The sequence below is a fragment of the Uranotaenia lowii genome, chromosome 3 (genome assembly GCF_029784155.1).
Source record: "Uranotaenia lowii strain MFRU-FL chromosome 3, ASM2978415v1, whole genome shotgun sequence".
Lineage (NCBI taxonomy): Eukaryota > Metazoa > Arthropoda > Insecta > Diptera > Culicidae > Uranotaenia > Uranotaenia lowii.
This window is the reverse complement of record NC_073693.1, coordinates 5,985,081-6,000,186: the sequence shown is the minus strand read 5'-3', so window position 1 is coordinate 6,000,186 and position 15,106 is coordinate 5,985,081. Positions and strand designations below refer to the sequence as shown.

At 40.0% G+C, this 15,106-nt stretch overlaps 3 protein-coding genes and 1 long non-coding RNA gene across 6 annotated transcripts; 1 reads left to right on the top strand and 3 right to left on the bottom strand.

Annotated features, from left to right (window-relative positions):
- Positions 1 to 1,223: 1,223 nt before the first annotated feature.
- On the bottom strand, positions 1,224 to 4,356 carry LOC129754280 (protein ecdysoneless). The gene is made up of 2 exons (XM_055750244.1): positions 3,871 to 4,356; positions 1,224 to 3,658 (listed from the first exon to the last, which is right to left on the bottom strand). The coding sequence occupies exons 1-2, from the start codon at positions 4,142 to 4,144 to the stop codon at positions 1,860 to 1,862; spliced, it is 2,073 nt and encodes a 690-aa protein (XP_055606219.1). The 5' UTR covers positions 4,145 to 4,356; the 3' UTR covers positions 1,224 to 1,859.
- Positions 4,357 to 4,674: 318 nt separating this feature from the next.
- Positions 4,675 to 8,542, top strand: LOC129758676 (elongator complex protein 5). Of its 2 annotated transcripts, XM_055756256.1 has the most exons (4): positions 4,675 to 4,832; positions 4,891 to 5,452; positions 5,516 to 5,615; positions 5,695 to 8,542. In XM_055756256.1, the coding sequence occupies exons 1-3, from the start codon at positions 4,784 to 4,786 to the stop codon at positions 5,610 to 5,612; spliced, it is 708 nt and encodes a 235-aa protein (XP_055612231.1). In that variant the 5' UTR covers positions 4,675 to 4,783; the 3' UTR covers positions 5,613 to 5,615; positions 5,695 to 8,542. The 2 variants fall into 2 exon arrangements, with proteins under 2 accessions (XP_055612231.1, XP_055612230.1); XM_055756255.1 differs by lacking the exon at positions 5,695 to 8,542 and having other exon boundaries at positions 5,516 to 5,687.
- On the bottom strand, positions 5,669 to 9,691 carry LOC129758674 (xylosyltransferase oxt). Of its 2 annotated transcripts, none has more exons than XM_055756251.1 (4): positions 8,650 to 9,691; positions 8,443 to 8,582; positions 8,216 to 8,376; positions 5,669 to 8,088 (listed from the first exon to the last, which is right to left on the bottom strand). In XM_055756251.1, the coding sequence occupies exons 1-4, from the start codon at positions 9,303 to 9,305 to the stop codon at positions 6,415 to 6,417; spliced, it is 2,631 nt and encodes an 876-aa protein (XP_055612226.1). In that variant the 5' UTR covers positions 9,306 to 9,691; the 3' UTR covers positions 5,669 to 6,414. The 2 variants fall into 2 exon arrangements, with proteins under 2 accessions (XP_055612226.1, XP_055612225.1); XM_055756250.1 differs by having other exon boundaries at positions 8,443 to 8,585; positions 8,650 to 9,690.
- A 4,701-nt stretch (positions 9,692 to 14,392) lies between these two features.
- Positions 14,393 to 15,083, bottom strand: LOC129758680 (uncharacterized). Its single transcript, XR_008740045.1, has 2 exons — positions 14,624 to 15,083; positions 14,393 to 14,521 (listed from the first exon to the last, which is right to left on the bottom strand). It is a non-coding gene; the product is annotated as an uncharacterized LOC129758680 (long non-coding RNA).
- Between the last annotated feature and the right edge of the window lie 23 nt (positions 15,084 to 15,106).

Genomic DNA, 15,106 nt, shown 5'->3' with positions numbered 1-15,106 from the left:
ATAAATGATAACTAAAATACAAATATTAAAAAATCCTACAAAAGAAATCAAAATCTTCAAAACAATAAAAAAAGAAAGTACGAAATTGATCACATTGAAAGCTATCAAATTTTGCACAAACAACTAAATTGATCAATATGACAAAAATTACCATTGTGACAAAAATTAACAAAAAAAACTAAAATGACAAAATTAACAAAATTTCAAAAAAAAGAAACAAATGATAACCATTAAAAAAAATCAATAGAAATAAAAAAAAAATTAAAATTACAAATTACTTTTTGTGATTTTTTCCATAATTTTTTTATGTGACATCAAAAATAAAAATTTGCCGATTTCATGCGGAAAATTTTACAACAATGACAAACAGGAGAAGAAGAATTTACAATGAAGAGTTTATGGTGGGATTCCGGTGAAGCTTTTGCTAAATTCACTTGCATTATGGGCTGCTTTGAAACATTATCTGGATTTTCTAGCTAAATTATTGTCCAAAGTCTACGTTGACTATAAAAGATTTGGCCGAAAGCATGGAGAAATTTTTCGGTATGATTATTACTGAATCCCAGAATACAGGGATGCCTCTTCTTTGATCGCAGTGTCGTTATAATGTGCTGGCTGCACTTTATTACGAAAATATGCTCATACGCTAATGATCTTAGTTTTGTCATGTTCTTTCACGTGGAAAAAGTATTTTTGATGAAACATCAATAAGACACAAAAGAGAAATACGTTTTTCTTATCAGTAAAGTTTTCTTATGCCAAATGAAGAGTTATGAAAAATATTTTGTCCATCTAAGGAATTTTGTCGAAACGTTCGCGAAATAGGTTTTTAGAATTATTCGATCATACACATTTTTTTTATATCCACATCTGAAATTGCTTAAAATAACTAAATGAATCATAATATTTCAGTTTTGGGTAAACTCATAAACTTTGCACGTTATCTAGTCAATTTGGATTTGGTGGCCCACAATTCCCCACAATTTTTTAAAATCCAAAAAAAATAACTTTTTTTAAAATAGACAGAACTTGGGGTAATTAATTTATTAAAAAACAAAAAAAGCCAAATGATACCTTAAAAATGTAGAAAAAAATTCCATTTTTTATGATAAAGAAGTTATGAAGCAGAAAAAAAGTCGCCCATGATACCCCACATTCCCCTATCAATGAATAATCAAAGATTTCTTTCGATTCGATTTACCGATAAAAACGCACCCTTTTTTAAAAGCATTCCTACGTCGAGTTTACATTTATTTTCGTAACCTTAAAATAATAGATTGGAAAAGAAATGCGGCGATAGTGTCCCGAGTTCGATTGTGATTGTGTATGTTTGCGTCTATATGAACTACTAATCTTATAAGGTAGCTGTTTGTGCTTGCCGAACACATTTAAGGTATCGGTAAAATCTCTCACATTTTTTTTTATATTTTGACAGTTCTTTCAATGAAGTCAATAACAGTACATTAAATTCGACTTTCCTGAAAAGAACAATAGTTTTCAATAATAGTTATGGCATCTTTCTCTTTGCAACAACCAGTACGGCTAAGAAACAACGTTGTAACAATGTTTCATGTTTCATTTGTTTTGCTAGTGTTATAGCTATTTTCTACTAATAAATGTATTGGTCTTTTTTTCAAAAAGTGTACCCTGAATAGAGATAAGTACATGCTAGATTAGTTTGAATTCGTTGTAAAAAATGACGTGTAAGCCATTTGAGTAGCTTAACGTACACATTATGTACCGATACTTAACGAGCTGATCATAAACTACAGATTGCGATATTCGGACTGACGAAAAGCGTTCAAGCTTAGTGGTAGAATTGGATAACATTAAACACTTGAGAGCTAGGATGGCACGACTCATACGTCCGTCTGGCGAGTGCTTCCAGGTTTCGCTTTGCTCGAACCAGGGGCTCGGGAAACGTGAATTCCCATCGATCCCAGTAAATTCGCCGCAGGACCCGGGCCTCCAATTTGAGACTGATAACTTTCCATCATATTTTTCAACGTATTTACGTCGATATCAACCGGTTTAAAGGATTCAATATCGTCAAAATCATCGCTTTCGGCTTTGTTGTTCGCCATAGATGGAAGGTCTTCTCCAATATCGGTTTCGAAGCTCTTCCCAATTGTTGTTTTGGCCAGTTCGCGATCCATTTGATCCATGTAGGTTTGTAACTGATTTCGAACCGCTTTTCCAGTGCGAGTCGGAGACATATCTTCAATGTTCTGGTCGTAATCTTCCTCGCCGTAGTCACTCATATCTGAATTGGTCGAAGAGTCCCAACGATCTTCCGGGATAACCAGGTCTAAAAGGTTCTTGACGGTGGCAGTGAAAGCGTCGGGATCGAAATCGATCGGCTGATGCAGAGGAGAAGGTTGATGATTGATAACAGGCTGTTTATGAGTAGCATCGGCTTTGGCTTTCGATTTTGTTCGTTTAGGTTTCGTAGGTCGAACTGAGGCCAGATCAAACTGATTTGTTACTGCAGTTTGTTCGACACCGTCAAACTCACTCTTTTGTTCGAGGAACTCCGATACCATGGAAGAAAAGTTTTCCTGATCAGCATTTCCATTCAGGGCAAATAACTTCTTGACACCGTAGCGTTTAGTAAGCATATCGTCCAATTCTTCAGGTGATATATTCAACCAACTATCATCATCTGGTTGAGGTAGATTTTGACCTTGCTTCCGCAATTCTTCGACATCGAAATCATTACGCTTGAGAAGTGCAACAATTTCTTCACCAATTTTTGGTGTAAATTTCATAGAATCACGATTCTCCGTATAGTAGCTCTTTGCCGTGCCTAGTAAACGATTGTATTCTTGAGATCCCTCGATATTTTGCTGGAAGTAGCCTTTTGCCTTCAAAGATTCATAATAGCTAAGCCATGCCTTGTCAGTCTCTAGTGATTGGGAAGACTTTGCTTGAGAAGCGAGGATTTCAAAACCGCACGCAAGTTTAACGCCTAGCATGTGCGCTTTATAGTTGGGATCGTTTGCTTTCGGCAGATTCCAACCGGTTCTTCTATCTGGCAGGTAATTGCTGTGCGTCAACATGGCATACAAACATTTGGTGAAAACTGCACTTGTATAGACGCAATTTTCTGGGGGGAAAAATCTCATTGCTCGGCATGCTTTCAAATCCACTGGATCGCGATTGCAGAAAGCCAACACAGCGGCCGATATGAGTTGAGGATTTTCCTTTAAAGCTGCTGCCACTCCTACAGGAACGTACAAAGTTTCGCGATGATGATTTTCGACTATTTTCTCGGGGAAGTCTTTAATCCGATCATGAATGCAGGCTCGAATAGCATCTGAAACTGTCCACTTGGCTTGGCCTGACCCTTTTCGCAGCTCTGCTAGCACCGTGTTTAGCTCAATTGCTGACTTATCTGGCTCCTCGCCGTTTCCCACTAGCACCAGCTGTCCATCGTAAATGAAAACTCGTCCCTCGCAGGTTTCCGGATTTGCCCAACGGGGCAGATGTTCGGCTGCTTCGATCAGCAAAAATTCGCCATCCGAATCGGCCACTCTTGCCACCAAGCCCGGAATTTGACGCGTCAGATGAAACAACAGCGATACGATGAACCATTCGTCTTGAATGTTTTCGCCTATGTGCGATATTCCGTGCAAATGTGGAGGCAAGTTTGGATGTGCTGAAAAAGGATTTAAAAGTTTTTAAATACAGCGCTATTTCGAAAATCTAAATAAAAATTCATATTCACAAATCGATAATTTGGTACATATTCAAATTGCAATTTCAAATTTAAAAAAAGTTATCGGCTACATAAATGGTAACCCTAAAGCACATAGCGATCCGAGTGTTTGATCATAAAAAAAACATAAAAAAAATATTAGAAAATCTCACCATCCTTGTCCCCGTTGGCCTCGATCAGGATGCGCCTTTCCTCGCCACCCCGACGACAGTGAACCGCAAATCCGTCTCGATGCCACAAATACTGCCGGCAGTATTCGGTCGCCACTGCAGTGACCTCGGCCCGTATCGATTCCAGCGCCGTTTCGGAAAGGTAGTTGGCCAGCGAAAGGTCACTCGCCGTCAGACCAGCGCCTGCCGGAAACAGGAAATACTCGACGAAATCATCTTCACGCACCGACTGCAGTACTCCGGCCGAGGAGGTCATTTTCAGTCAGGATCTTTGCTAGAGATTTTCGTGTTCCAAATTTAGCTCAAAATAGGTGAGGCCCCCGATGATTCACACACAACCAATGATAGTATACTTTTATGCTGCTGCTTGCCAAACGTTTCCAAGGATTTTTTCCGTCCCTTGCGCCGCGAACAAAAGATTGATGTTTTTAGACGTTTTTTTCGATTTTCCTGATTCGCAACAACTGTCAAATCGAGAAAAGAAAGGACAAAGAAACAGGGTTGAAGCGTATGTTTGCAGTGCGGGATATTTTTGAAAATGTGAAGACAATTTTTGAGGTTAAAACGGTTAATACTCAAAAAGTTTTTGCATTTTTAAAATGCAAAATTACACTTCATCAATACTGAAAATCCTATAGGATCCTAAATTTCATCAGTTTTTAGAGAAGGGATGAATGACTTGAAGTAAGAATCCAATAATTTTTTTTATATTTCCAGCTCGTTAAATAACTGAATTAGGTACGACGAAGTTACTCAATACTTGATAGAGTTGAATTGGCGTGCAATGCTTTGTTATTGATTTTGTGCGTATTTCGCTCACTATAATCTTTCTCATGCGGATTCGGCGGTGCTTTTCTGCAATTTATTAAAATTTTCCATTATTCGGAACCTAAATATGTTAAGCAACCATTTGTTTAACCAACAGAAAATTATTTTAATCAAAGGTATGTAATATGTAATGAAACATATTTGTTGTTTAAATTAATGTGCTTTACCAATCAGATGAATACGGCATTGAACCAAAATGTGAAAAGTTAGTTTCCAAATGGCTCCGGGAGCAAAGAGGAGACGCAGCCACACTTGAAACAGTCACGTTGCTCCAAACTCCACAAGTACAGTCGCCGCATCTTTTTGGTCGTGTTTCGAAGCTAGCTAGGTGTCATCGGCCAGCAGAACTTTTTGCGTTTGTTGATAGTTGCCGGAAGTCTGATTTTCCGATACAGCAACTATTCCTATGGGCCACCGTTAAAAATATGACTGAGCAATTTTTGATACCTTATTTGGAGCACATGGCTGAGGTGGTCGTTAGCTTGGAAGACGATCGACACCTTTCAATATTGAGCCGAAAAACCGGTGGCAGCATTAGCAATCGACAGTTTCAGTATCAAATTGATGGTGACAGTATGTCAGTAAAAGAAATTAAAAAGCGAGATCAGCTGGCGGAGAAACCTGTTCCAATCGGTGCGGATCCACCAGTAGCAACTCCTTCGACTACGTTCAAAATTGGTGATCTGAAAAAAGACGAGCAAGAAGCCAGGGACGCTTTGACGTTGCCATTCGAGTTGTAAGAATGTCCACCAAAATTTGGATTGGATCTATTTTTTAATCGGGTTTCTGCTTATTCCAGCTATAAAAGTACACCAGAAGGTGGTCGAATTCTGTACCATCCAGACGCTGAAGACGATCTGGACGAGGAAGATCCAGATGATGATTTGATGATATGAAAAGTAAAACAACGTTTTCAACTTAATCTCTGTTTTCTCAGAAAATACATATATTATTTGTTTTTCTTTTTTTAACTTACAGATTATTTATATATTTTATAACAACTCGTCATTGTTTTGTATTTGCAATTGGTTTTGCTGAGTTATTTGTTATTGCTGAAAGATCAAACGAAATGCTTTTCTTGTTTTGCAATTGCAGTAGCAAAACGACGTTCTTACATCGACCTAAATATACCTTTTCCACATATTTAAGTAGGATAAAAATTATTCGAGGGTTTGTTTTGAGTTTTAAGGAAAAGATTAATTTTTTGAAGTTTTCTTATTATTTCAAGCAACAAAATTGAGTTATTATTATTATTTTTTTTTTTGGTATGCCTCATAGTTCCAACGGTATCACTTTATATTATCTTATCGAGTTTGAACTTTATGAAATTTGTTTAAAAGTTCACAACGGAAAGCTAAAATACAACAGTATCGAAGAATGTGGAGTGTTTTAGGAAAAGTAGTTGAAAAGATTATTTTCTTACAAGTTATTCAACTTCACGTGGTAATACAAAGTGATATGATGATTTCTTATCCTTATTTTCGACTTTTTTTCCAGTTTGAATTTCTAAAGCCATCGACATTCCTCACGTTTAACGTGCCATCAAAAAACAAAATCACTCGTGCGTTGATGCAAAAATAAAAACGTTTAAAACAATGTGAACAAAGTGTTCATAAATGGCACATAATCTTCGAGAGGGCAACTATAAAACAATAACTTACGCTAACTGAGCAGCAGCAACTGTTGTTCAAACAGTCATCATAAGAAACCCATCCCATCGGAATCTCGTTCGGCCATCGAAAACGCGTCACTCTTTGGATCCGGAGCTCGACTGCTCCAAATAGTTCGGTCACAGGCAGGCACTTCACGATAGATCCCACCTTGCTCCAGTTCTCCAGCAAAACAAGTTTCCCTTATAGTAAAAATTTGCTGCACTAACCTATCTAGTTCATGCTCTTTGGTTGTATCCGTTTGATTTACCCCCAAGGTTTCATCGCTTCCGATCACCAGGAAGTGCGTCACACCCAGGAGAACCTTTTTGTGGATCAATTTAACTGTCCAGATGCCCACCTGCAATGGGACTTTGATATTGATCGCTTTGCTGAAATGAATCAAATTTTCCTCCGGCCCTGCCGGATTGTCTTCGATCGTCAGGTCAACTGAATCTGCCAATTTGCCCTCGGGATCGATCCACAGCACGTTCAGTGGATAACTGGAGGTGTTTTTTTCGTTACGGGATGGAGCTAATCGGAAAATTAACACCAGCTCCGAGAAACTTCCAATAATTCTTGGAAAATTTCGGGACAATTGCTCTTTCTGGTCGAAATCGGTGCTCACTTCGAATTGTGTTATTCGACGCCCTAGAGGGGCTGTTTTGGATACCTGGGCGGAATTGTTGGGTTGAACGCGAGTTTCCCATAGCGCGGAATCCGACTCGAAAAGAATCAGAAACCCTCGATAGTGATCGCGTTCCAGATAGTGAGTCAATTCTCGTATCCGGAAGGGCTCCTGAAATTGCATTAGTTTGGAATTGCTTCTCAGAATACTTTGGCTCACTTTCAGGACAGCCCCATCGATGGCAGTGCTTTGGTCTTCATAATGGTAGAAGTTCTGCCAATAAGAGTGAAGGTTTGGGTAATCCGCCGGATAAGGTCCATGAACCCATTCCTCAAGTTGCAATATGACAGCTTGGTTGATAATCGGTTCGAACTTTCGTGCGAAATAAAACTGTTTAGCTAGAGTTCCTTGAAGCTTTGCCCAATCTTCCGGCTTGAAATCGTTCGGACTACAGCCACACCAGTCTACGATCTGTTTGTACTGACATTTGCACCCGAGCCTCCTCTTCCAATTGGTCACGTGTAAATTATTGTCCACGTAGCTATTGCAAAATTTGGAATTGCGCAGAACCGTGTGAAAAAACGATTCCGCTGGCAGTATTGTTTGACGGAATATAACCATCAATCCCTCGATCAGATCGTCTCCTTGTTGACCCTCGGTCACGTATCTAGCAAAGTCTCTCGAAAGGCAGATCCAATCACTTCCTCCGTCGATTTGAATGCCCGCCGGCAGCACTCGATCACCAATTCTCCACATGTGATTGTCGCACTCCACAAACGTCCGATCCAATCCCTGCTTCTGAATGAAGCGCTGAACCTCACGGCCGTGGCTACGGACGAAATTTTTGCCCCGATTGGCGCTCAAAAACAGCACCAACTTTTCCAGTGTCTTAACGGGAAAATCGCTTTCACTCAAATTGAGAACATAATCCCAACGCCATTCGGGCATTTGCTGAAGCAGGTGCTGCATACATCCTAGCAACATTTGCAGCAACGAGGCACCTCCCCAGATGGTGGACCAGCGATGACGGGATAGCCGCACATTCGGGTACCGGGACTCTAGCTTTCGAAGCTCCCGAAACAGATATTCCTGGCGCTAAAAATAAAAGCATTCATGAGCATGCCAAAACCGATGTCTGTGTTCAAGAGCACCACAGCAGAATTTCAAAATTCCAAAAATATTCTGAAATGATATGCTTTTCGTTGAATTTAACAAAACTTACCGAATCGATATGAATGAAATAGTAGTGCCTAGGGCTATAAAGCGTTCTGAGCAGCCGGTGAACTTGTCGCAAAGCACGACCATTCAGTGTCAGCAGGAAAACGATCCGAACCGGTTCCTCGCTCACTTTGGGCACAATTTCTGTCGACTGTGGACTGAATTCTGAAAAATAATGTACCGATTTGTAGAACTTAATGTTTTTTGTTTTTTAATGAAAGCCGAACGTACTAGCGATGCCCGTTTCGTAGACGTTAACTGTGAAATATCCGCCGCAAGCTTGTTTCGGATCACCTGAACATTTCATATTGCAGCTCGAGTCAGGTAATTTGGCTGAGCTTTTTGGAATCTCATCTCCGCAGAAACATTCGCTACTAGAATATAAAAAAAAAGTTGTTGAAACAAATCATTGAGAGAAATTTTGTTTTGCAATCTCACGAATATTGAACGCCGGCATATAAAAATCCCGACTGAAGACAAAGTTGGATGCATCGTTTGGGAGAATTGTTAGATTTGAAATTGGTGTAATATCCGGAAAGTAATCGAAAATTTTTCTCATCCTGATAGCATCCCAACGATCGGTTCGGGACGAAGTTTCCGTTGGGACAATAATTGGGCAACCATTTGGGATAGAAAGTTCCCTTCTGAATTTCACAGGCAATATCAACTATTTGCCGTTTGCAGGATTGGCTTTTGGCCCGGATGATCGCCGAAACCGTTTCTTTGCTGTAGATATCACATGGAGGAACAAAGTCTAACTCTTTAAGATTCAGATAAGTTCTGCCCGAATGTTTTCTACCGGACTGATTTCCGACGGTGCCATCCTTACTTCTGCCATCTAGCTTCGTATCCGCCTGTTTCTGATCTCCACCCGGATCTTCGTCATCGGCCGACAAATTCGGCCCCACCACACGCTTCACGTACTTTTCATAGAGGCGTTTACTCAAATCTCGTTCCTCACTACTTCCGGTGCCGGAAACAGGTATCTTGAGCAGCTTGTACGCCAGGAAGATCTGAGCTGCCACGATTAGGAACCCAATCAGAAAGAATACTTTGTACCTTCGGAACCAGCGCAAGGCCAACGTGGGGAGCATCGTGTATCATACCCCAGTGGGATTGCCGTCCTTTGCTCCTTCGTATGTCATCTGTTGGTCATGCTGAGGTCATCGGACCGACGACAGCTGACATCCGATACTGCGGTGATTGCTGACGAAGCTAAACGTGTTCGTTTCGGGAACTCACGTGGGTTGATTCACCGGGCTTTCCACCAGATTTTGAGCAATCATATAGATAAATCAAATTTAGCCAGCTTATAAGTCGCGATTGATTTAACTTTTTACTTGTATGATCTCCAATAATTATAGTTAATTGATGGCAAATTTAAATAGACGAATAAAATTTTACGCAAATCTCGAAAGTAATTTCAATTTCACCTTTGTTTTGATCCCTGATTCTGACATACTCGCTAAATTTGAAATACTCAGAGCACGGCTACCTTTTACTCAGACGTCGCCACATGTATGAAGCCAGGGCTATTAAATCTAGGGGTGGTGCAAAATGCCAAATTGCCCAATCAGCCATGCTGTGACATTGTTTACAAAACAAGAAGGGATCAAAGTGCATCAAGCACGCAGGTATCACGGTTTTAGATTATTCAGTGACAGTATTTAAAATTTGTTTGGTTTAGTCAGGCCGTAAATTTTCCATTAAATTCTGCGTTGGAGTTGCTGTCGAGGATCTGCCAAAAGACTGAACGTGCGGCACTGGCCAACGATGCCAGCCGGAGGGTGATGTAGTTAAACCCATTCATGTGGCAATCGTTTGCCGAGCTATGCCAGCTTGGAGAGAAACCGGATCCGACGGGAGTTTTTTAGCAGTGTTTCAGCACAACAGCAACCACAGCTCCAACCGAGTCAGAATATATCTAGTATAACAAATGTAGAACAAACTCCAGGCAATGGTGCAGGGGCGGAAGTGGGAACCCCTTTCCGGAAGCAACAGTTTAAGTATCTAGCCGCCATGTTTCGGTGTTTTACCTATAATGCATAGTCCAGTTTTAAGCAGTGACCAAGCGAATTTGATAATGACACCTTCGCCACGCTTTTTTTCCATCCCAGTAGCTTGGCAAGTGCGGATGTATTTTTGTTTCGCTATTTATCGGGTGCTTTACATAAAAGTGAACCAAAAGTTGGAAGTTTCCACAAGCAGTTATCCTGCATCATTCGGTCGTCAATTGCCGAATCAATTAAGCAACAGAAGTGACAAGCTGTGTTTCCCCCGGCAGCGCTGGTGCGCAATCCCCACATCTGGCTGGAACATCAGGCTGTCTTGTCGTCACCAGGACCATCAGCAGAGGAGTGCAAATTGTTTCCTCCCAATTATTCCGGGTTTGATTACTGTTTGGGTGGTTGTCCGATAGATCCGGTATTAATGGCCGTGACCGGATAACGGAAGCATTGCACGAGTCTGAATCCGATTGGTCATTCTCTCCCGGTGAATCGAGCCATCATCTATCAACCGAGGAAAAATCATTGCCGTCGTCATCGCCAGGGCCGGCTGCGATCAACGAAAGAAAACGTGGTTGTGTACCGAAGAAAAAAAACACTCAAGAAAATTAGCTCGTTAAGAAGTGCTTGGAAAAAATTGTAAGTTCTTCTTCTTTATTTTTCTCTTTTCTTTTTACTATCTTTTTCTCTATAATTCGAACATTGTTTGCTTCGTTCATATTTGAAGAAATATGAACGAAGGCGGGGGGTCAATCCCCTCAACTGAGGATGAGGAGGATAGCGTCTATGAGGATGAGGAGCATTTAGAGGATTCGGTTGTTGCGGGTCCTTCTAATGAATTTCATTCTCCAATGGATGTTAATTCTGAGTCATCCTCAGTTGAAAGTAACCCAAGCAACCAGAATTCCCATAAAAAGGTTCCATAGAAGCTTAATCAGCTCTCGTTTGTGTCTGAAGAGAATGCTAATCAGCCCAAAATTTAAGTTCTTAAAGCTACTTTCAAGTTCGTTTAGGTGGCTGTAGAGAACGCTATTCAGCTCCTAAGAGAATGCCAAGAAACTTCTACGCACCGAAAAAAAAAATCCGATTGACAGATTGCTCTGACAACCACGTGTCAGATTGCTAGGTTGCCGGTCTATCATGGTCTATCTCATTGATTTTAATTATATTGTTTTGATTACAAAAGCTGCTTACACGCCTAGAGAATTGAACCGCTGCTCTCTAGGTTGCAATGAAACTCACCAGCCTCTCGACCAATCCAGCAATAGTTAATTGCCACTGTAATTATAAGTATTTAAACTTAATGTCATTTGAGATGATTGAGTGGGTTGGTCAAAAGAAGGTACCTTATTTCGTTCAAAGGACTTTCAGTACACAATATTAATCATAACAAAAATACGCATCATCAAAAATTTATTCGAATATCTTAACATTTATAAGAAAAATTCGAAAAAAATCTTGAATTCCATTTGTAAATATCAGTACAGATATAAACAAAACAAATACCATGACAAGAAATTGACAGACATTTTTGACATGTCGCTTAGAATTCCCATATAGGTTCTTTAAACACCTTAAAGTATCTTAATGGTGCGCTTTAGAATGTTACGCGAACGTTATCGACCTTCTTGAAAAACATTTTTGACATGTCGCTTAGATTTCCCATATAGGTTCTTTAAAACACCTTCAAGTATCTTAATGGTGCGTTTTGGAATGTTACGCGAACGTTATGGACCTTCTTGAAAGAAGTTCCATTAAAAGCGCTTAGAAGTTCCGTTATCGATATTTTAACCTTTCAAAGGGCGATGGAAGTTCCTGAGTAACTTTTACGCGACAAGAGTCACCTGAAGTTCCCGTAAAACATTTTTTCAGCCAAATGTGAACTTCGGAGTTCCATCTTTAAGTAAAAACGCGACTTTTGGTTGCTTGGGAAAGCTACCCGACTCCGAGTCTACACTGAGAGCTCTACTTTCACTGGTCCTTGGGTGGTTTTTATCCGGCCCAAAAAAAATGGAAAGCAATTGAATGTGGTTCAGATCACAAGAGATCTGGCGAGATGGTCCTCCGTAACCTGCATTAAAAAGGTGCGACCTAACAAATTGCGAGTCGAAGTAGCTAACCGGAAATCCGCAAATGAAATTGCTGCCAGCAATTTCATAAACTTAGAGTACCACGTGTACATTCCGTCTCGAGACGTAGAGATCGAGGGCGTGATTACTGAAATGAGTCTGAAGGCAGAGTACGTGAAATCCAACGGCGTTGGTAAGTTCAAGAGCCTCGATTCGGCTTCGGTCGAAATCTTGGATTGCCGCCAACTCAGAACTGCCACCGTCGTTAATGGAGTCAAAGGGTACTCACCTTCAGGTTCATTTCGTGTGACCTTTGCGGGTACCGCCCTCCCTCATTATGTCTTGATTGACGGAATATTGAGGCTGCCTGTGCGACTCTTTGTTCCTCGCCCAATGGATTGCAAAAATTGCAATAAGTTGGGACACACTGCGTCGCACTGTTGTAACAAGCCACGGTGTCCCAAATGCGGGGAGAATCATGGGGCTGGAGCGTGCTCAGCAATAGAGCAGAAATGTGTTTATTGCGGGGGCTCACCCCATGATATCTCCTCGTGCGAGGAATATAAGAGTCGCTGGGATAGCCAAAAGCGCTCTTTGAAGGAACGGTCAAAACGGTCGTATGCCGCTATATTGAAGAGCGCGGCGCCCCCGATCCAATCTCATTCGAGTAACATTTTTTCTGCGCTGTCAGTTGACAATGGAGAATCAGATGCTACCGACGAAGATCATCCTGTCATTTTTGTAGCTAATTCGCGAAAACGCTCAAGACCAGCACCAAAGAGCCCCAAAATCCCAACAAAAATTCCAACATTTTGTCCCTCAATTGGTGTTAAGCCAAAACTGACATCTATAGTGAAAGAAAAACAAGTCCCTCCCGGGTTCCGTATTAATATGACCCCACAGAATACACCAGATATTGCGAGAGCTTCTAAGTCTGCCTCTCCTAACGTAATCTTACCAGAATCAACTTCTCAATCTGGAATTTTCAAATTATCTGACATTTTAAATGGGATCTTCACCTTTTTAAATGTTTCGGAATCAATAAAAAACATTGTTACCTCTATGCTTCCGGTATTAAAGACATTTTTAATGCAATTGATGCAAACTTGGCCCCTTCTTTCAGTGTTTATCTCTCTCGATGGCTAATTTACGCCCAGAGATCGGAGATATCACTGTTTTACAGTGGAATTGTCGTAGTCTCATTCCTAAACTGGATCCGTTCAAATTTCTTCTTCATGAAACTAGTTGCGATATTTTTGCCCTTTCAGAAACATGGCTTTCTTCTCAATCAAACATCTCATTCCACGATTTTAACATTATCCGTTTGGATCGCAACGATTCTTATGGAGGGGTGCTTTTGGGGATCAATAAGCGCCACTCTTTTTATAGAATCCACCTCCCTTTATCAGGAGGAATTGAAGCTGTTGCATGTCATACAACTATACGAGGTAAGGATTTATGTGTTGTCAGTTTATACTGGCCTCATAGAGTTGCAGTGGATCGAAGTAACCTAGAGGACCTGTGCTCAGTGCTCCCTGAGCCAAGGTTGATCCTGGGTGACTTCAATTCACATGGAACTGTTTGGGGGGAGCAAATTGATGATAGACGTTCTTATCTTATTTATGGCATTTGTGACAGTTTCAATTTAACAGTTTTGAACACGGGTGAAAAAACACGGGTGCCTAAACCTCCTGCAAGACAAAGTGCAATTGACCTCTCACTCTGCTCAAATTCACTATCATTGGATTGCCAGTGGAACACGCAGAAAAATTTATTTTAGAAATAATAAGATTTGGGCCGAAAATAATAAAAATTTTGGTTGGGAAAAAGCACAAATATATTTTTGATAACCTTAATAAAAAATATCGATTCGATTTAAACTTATCGTTTGATGGAAACTAAAATACACCTTTTTTAAAAATGAATCGAACTTTCTGTCAAAACAATAAAACGAAATTTGGTTGAGAATTACAAAATTGTTTTTGTTGGAAAAATGAATCATTGAGGTGTTCAAAATAATTAAACTTTGTGCTGAAAATATTTATTTTGAAATTTCAAATTCAAATTTTTATTTAAAGGATTTTCGGATTTATTAAAATAATCATCTATTAGTTGTTTTCTTTATTCTCAAACAATTGAAAGATTCACAAAACCTTAAAATATAGGCTCACAACACATAACAATGAAGTTAAATTTATTCCCGAAAGAATGGCGGCACAATTTGGGGCGTTGCATCTAAAATTGAAAAATAAAATGAAACAAGTATGCTCACAATAATTTTATTCCCCCAGCCGGGTTTGAGCAGTTTCCCTGCTAGTCCGAAACTTTAACACCTACCTTGAAAGCTGCTAGCCTTGCTGGCTGATCTTTGATGAGAATGCTGCTGTTGGCGTAAATTCTTCGCCTGAGTCATCCCGATGATTTTTTCCAATGAAGTTTTGTTCGGACATGCTGAAATTTCCATCCTCAATGCCACAGATCTTGTCCTTCTGTTCCGGAACAATTTTAAGCACAATTCAAACCAATCAAACTAATACTTTTAGTGATAGAATTTCAATTTTTCCAACGGAGCTCCGCCAGCTGCAGACACGCAGAAATGTTGTTGTTGTTCCTGGGTTTTGGCTTGAGTGTCAATTCGCCAGTGACGTGTTGAAACTTCATCACTTTTTTTTTACTTATCGTTTTTCAGTTACACATTTATCGCATAAACTCATTATTGGTTTTAAAAAAAACCAAATTTTAATTTCATGTTATAAAAAATGAGTGTGTGAAAATAACAAAATTTTTCGATTATCTATATTCCATTTTTTTGTGAAAGCT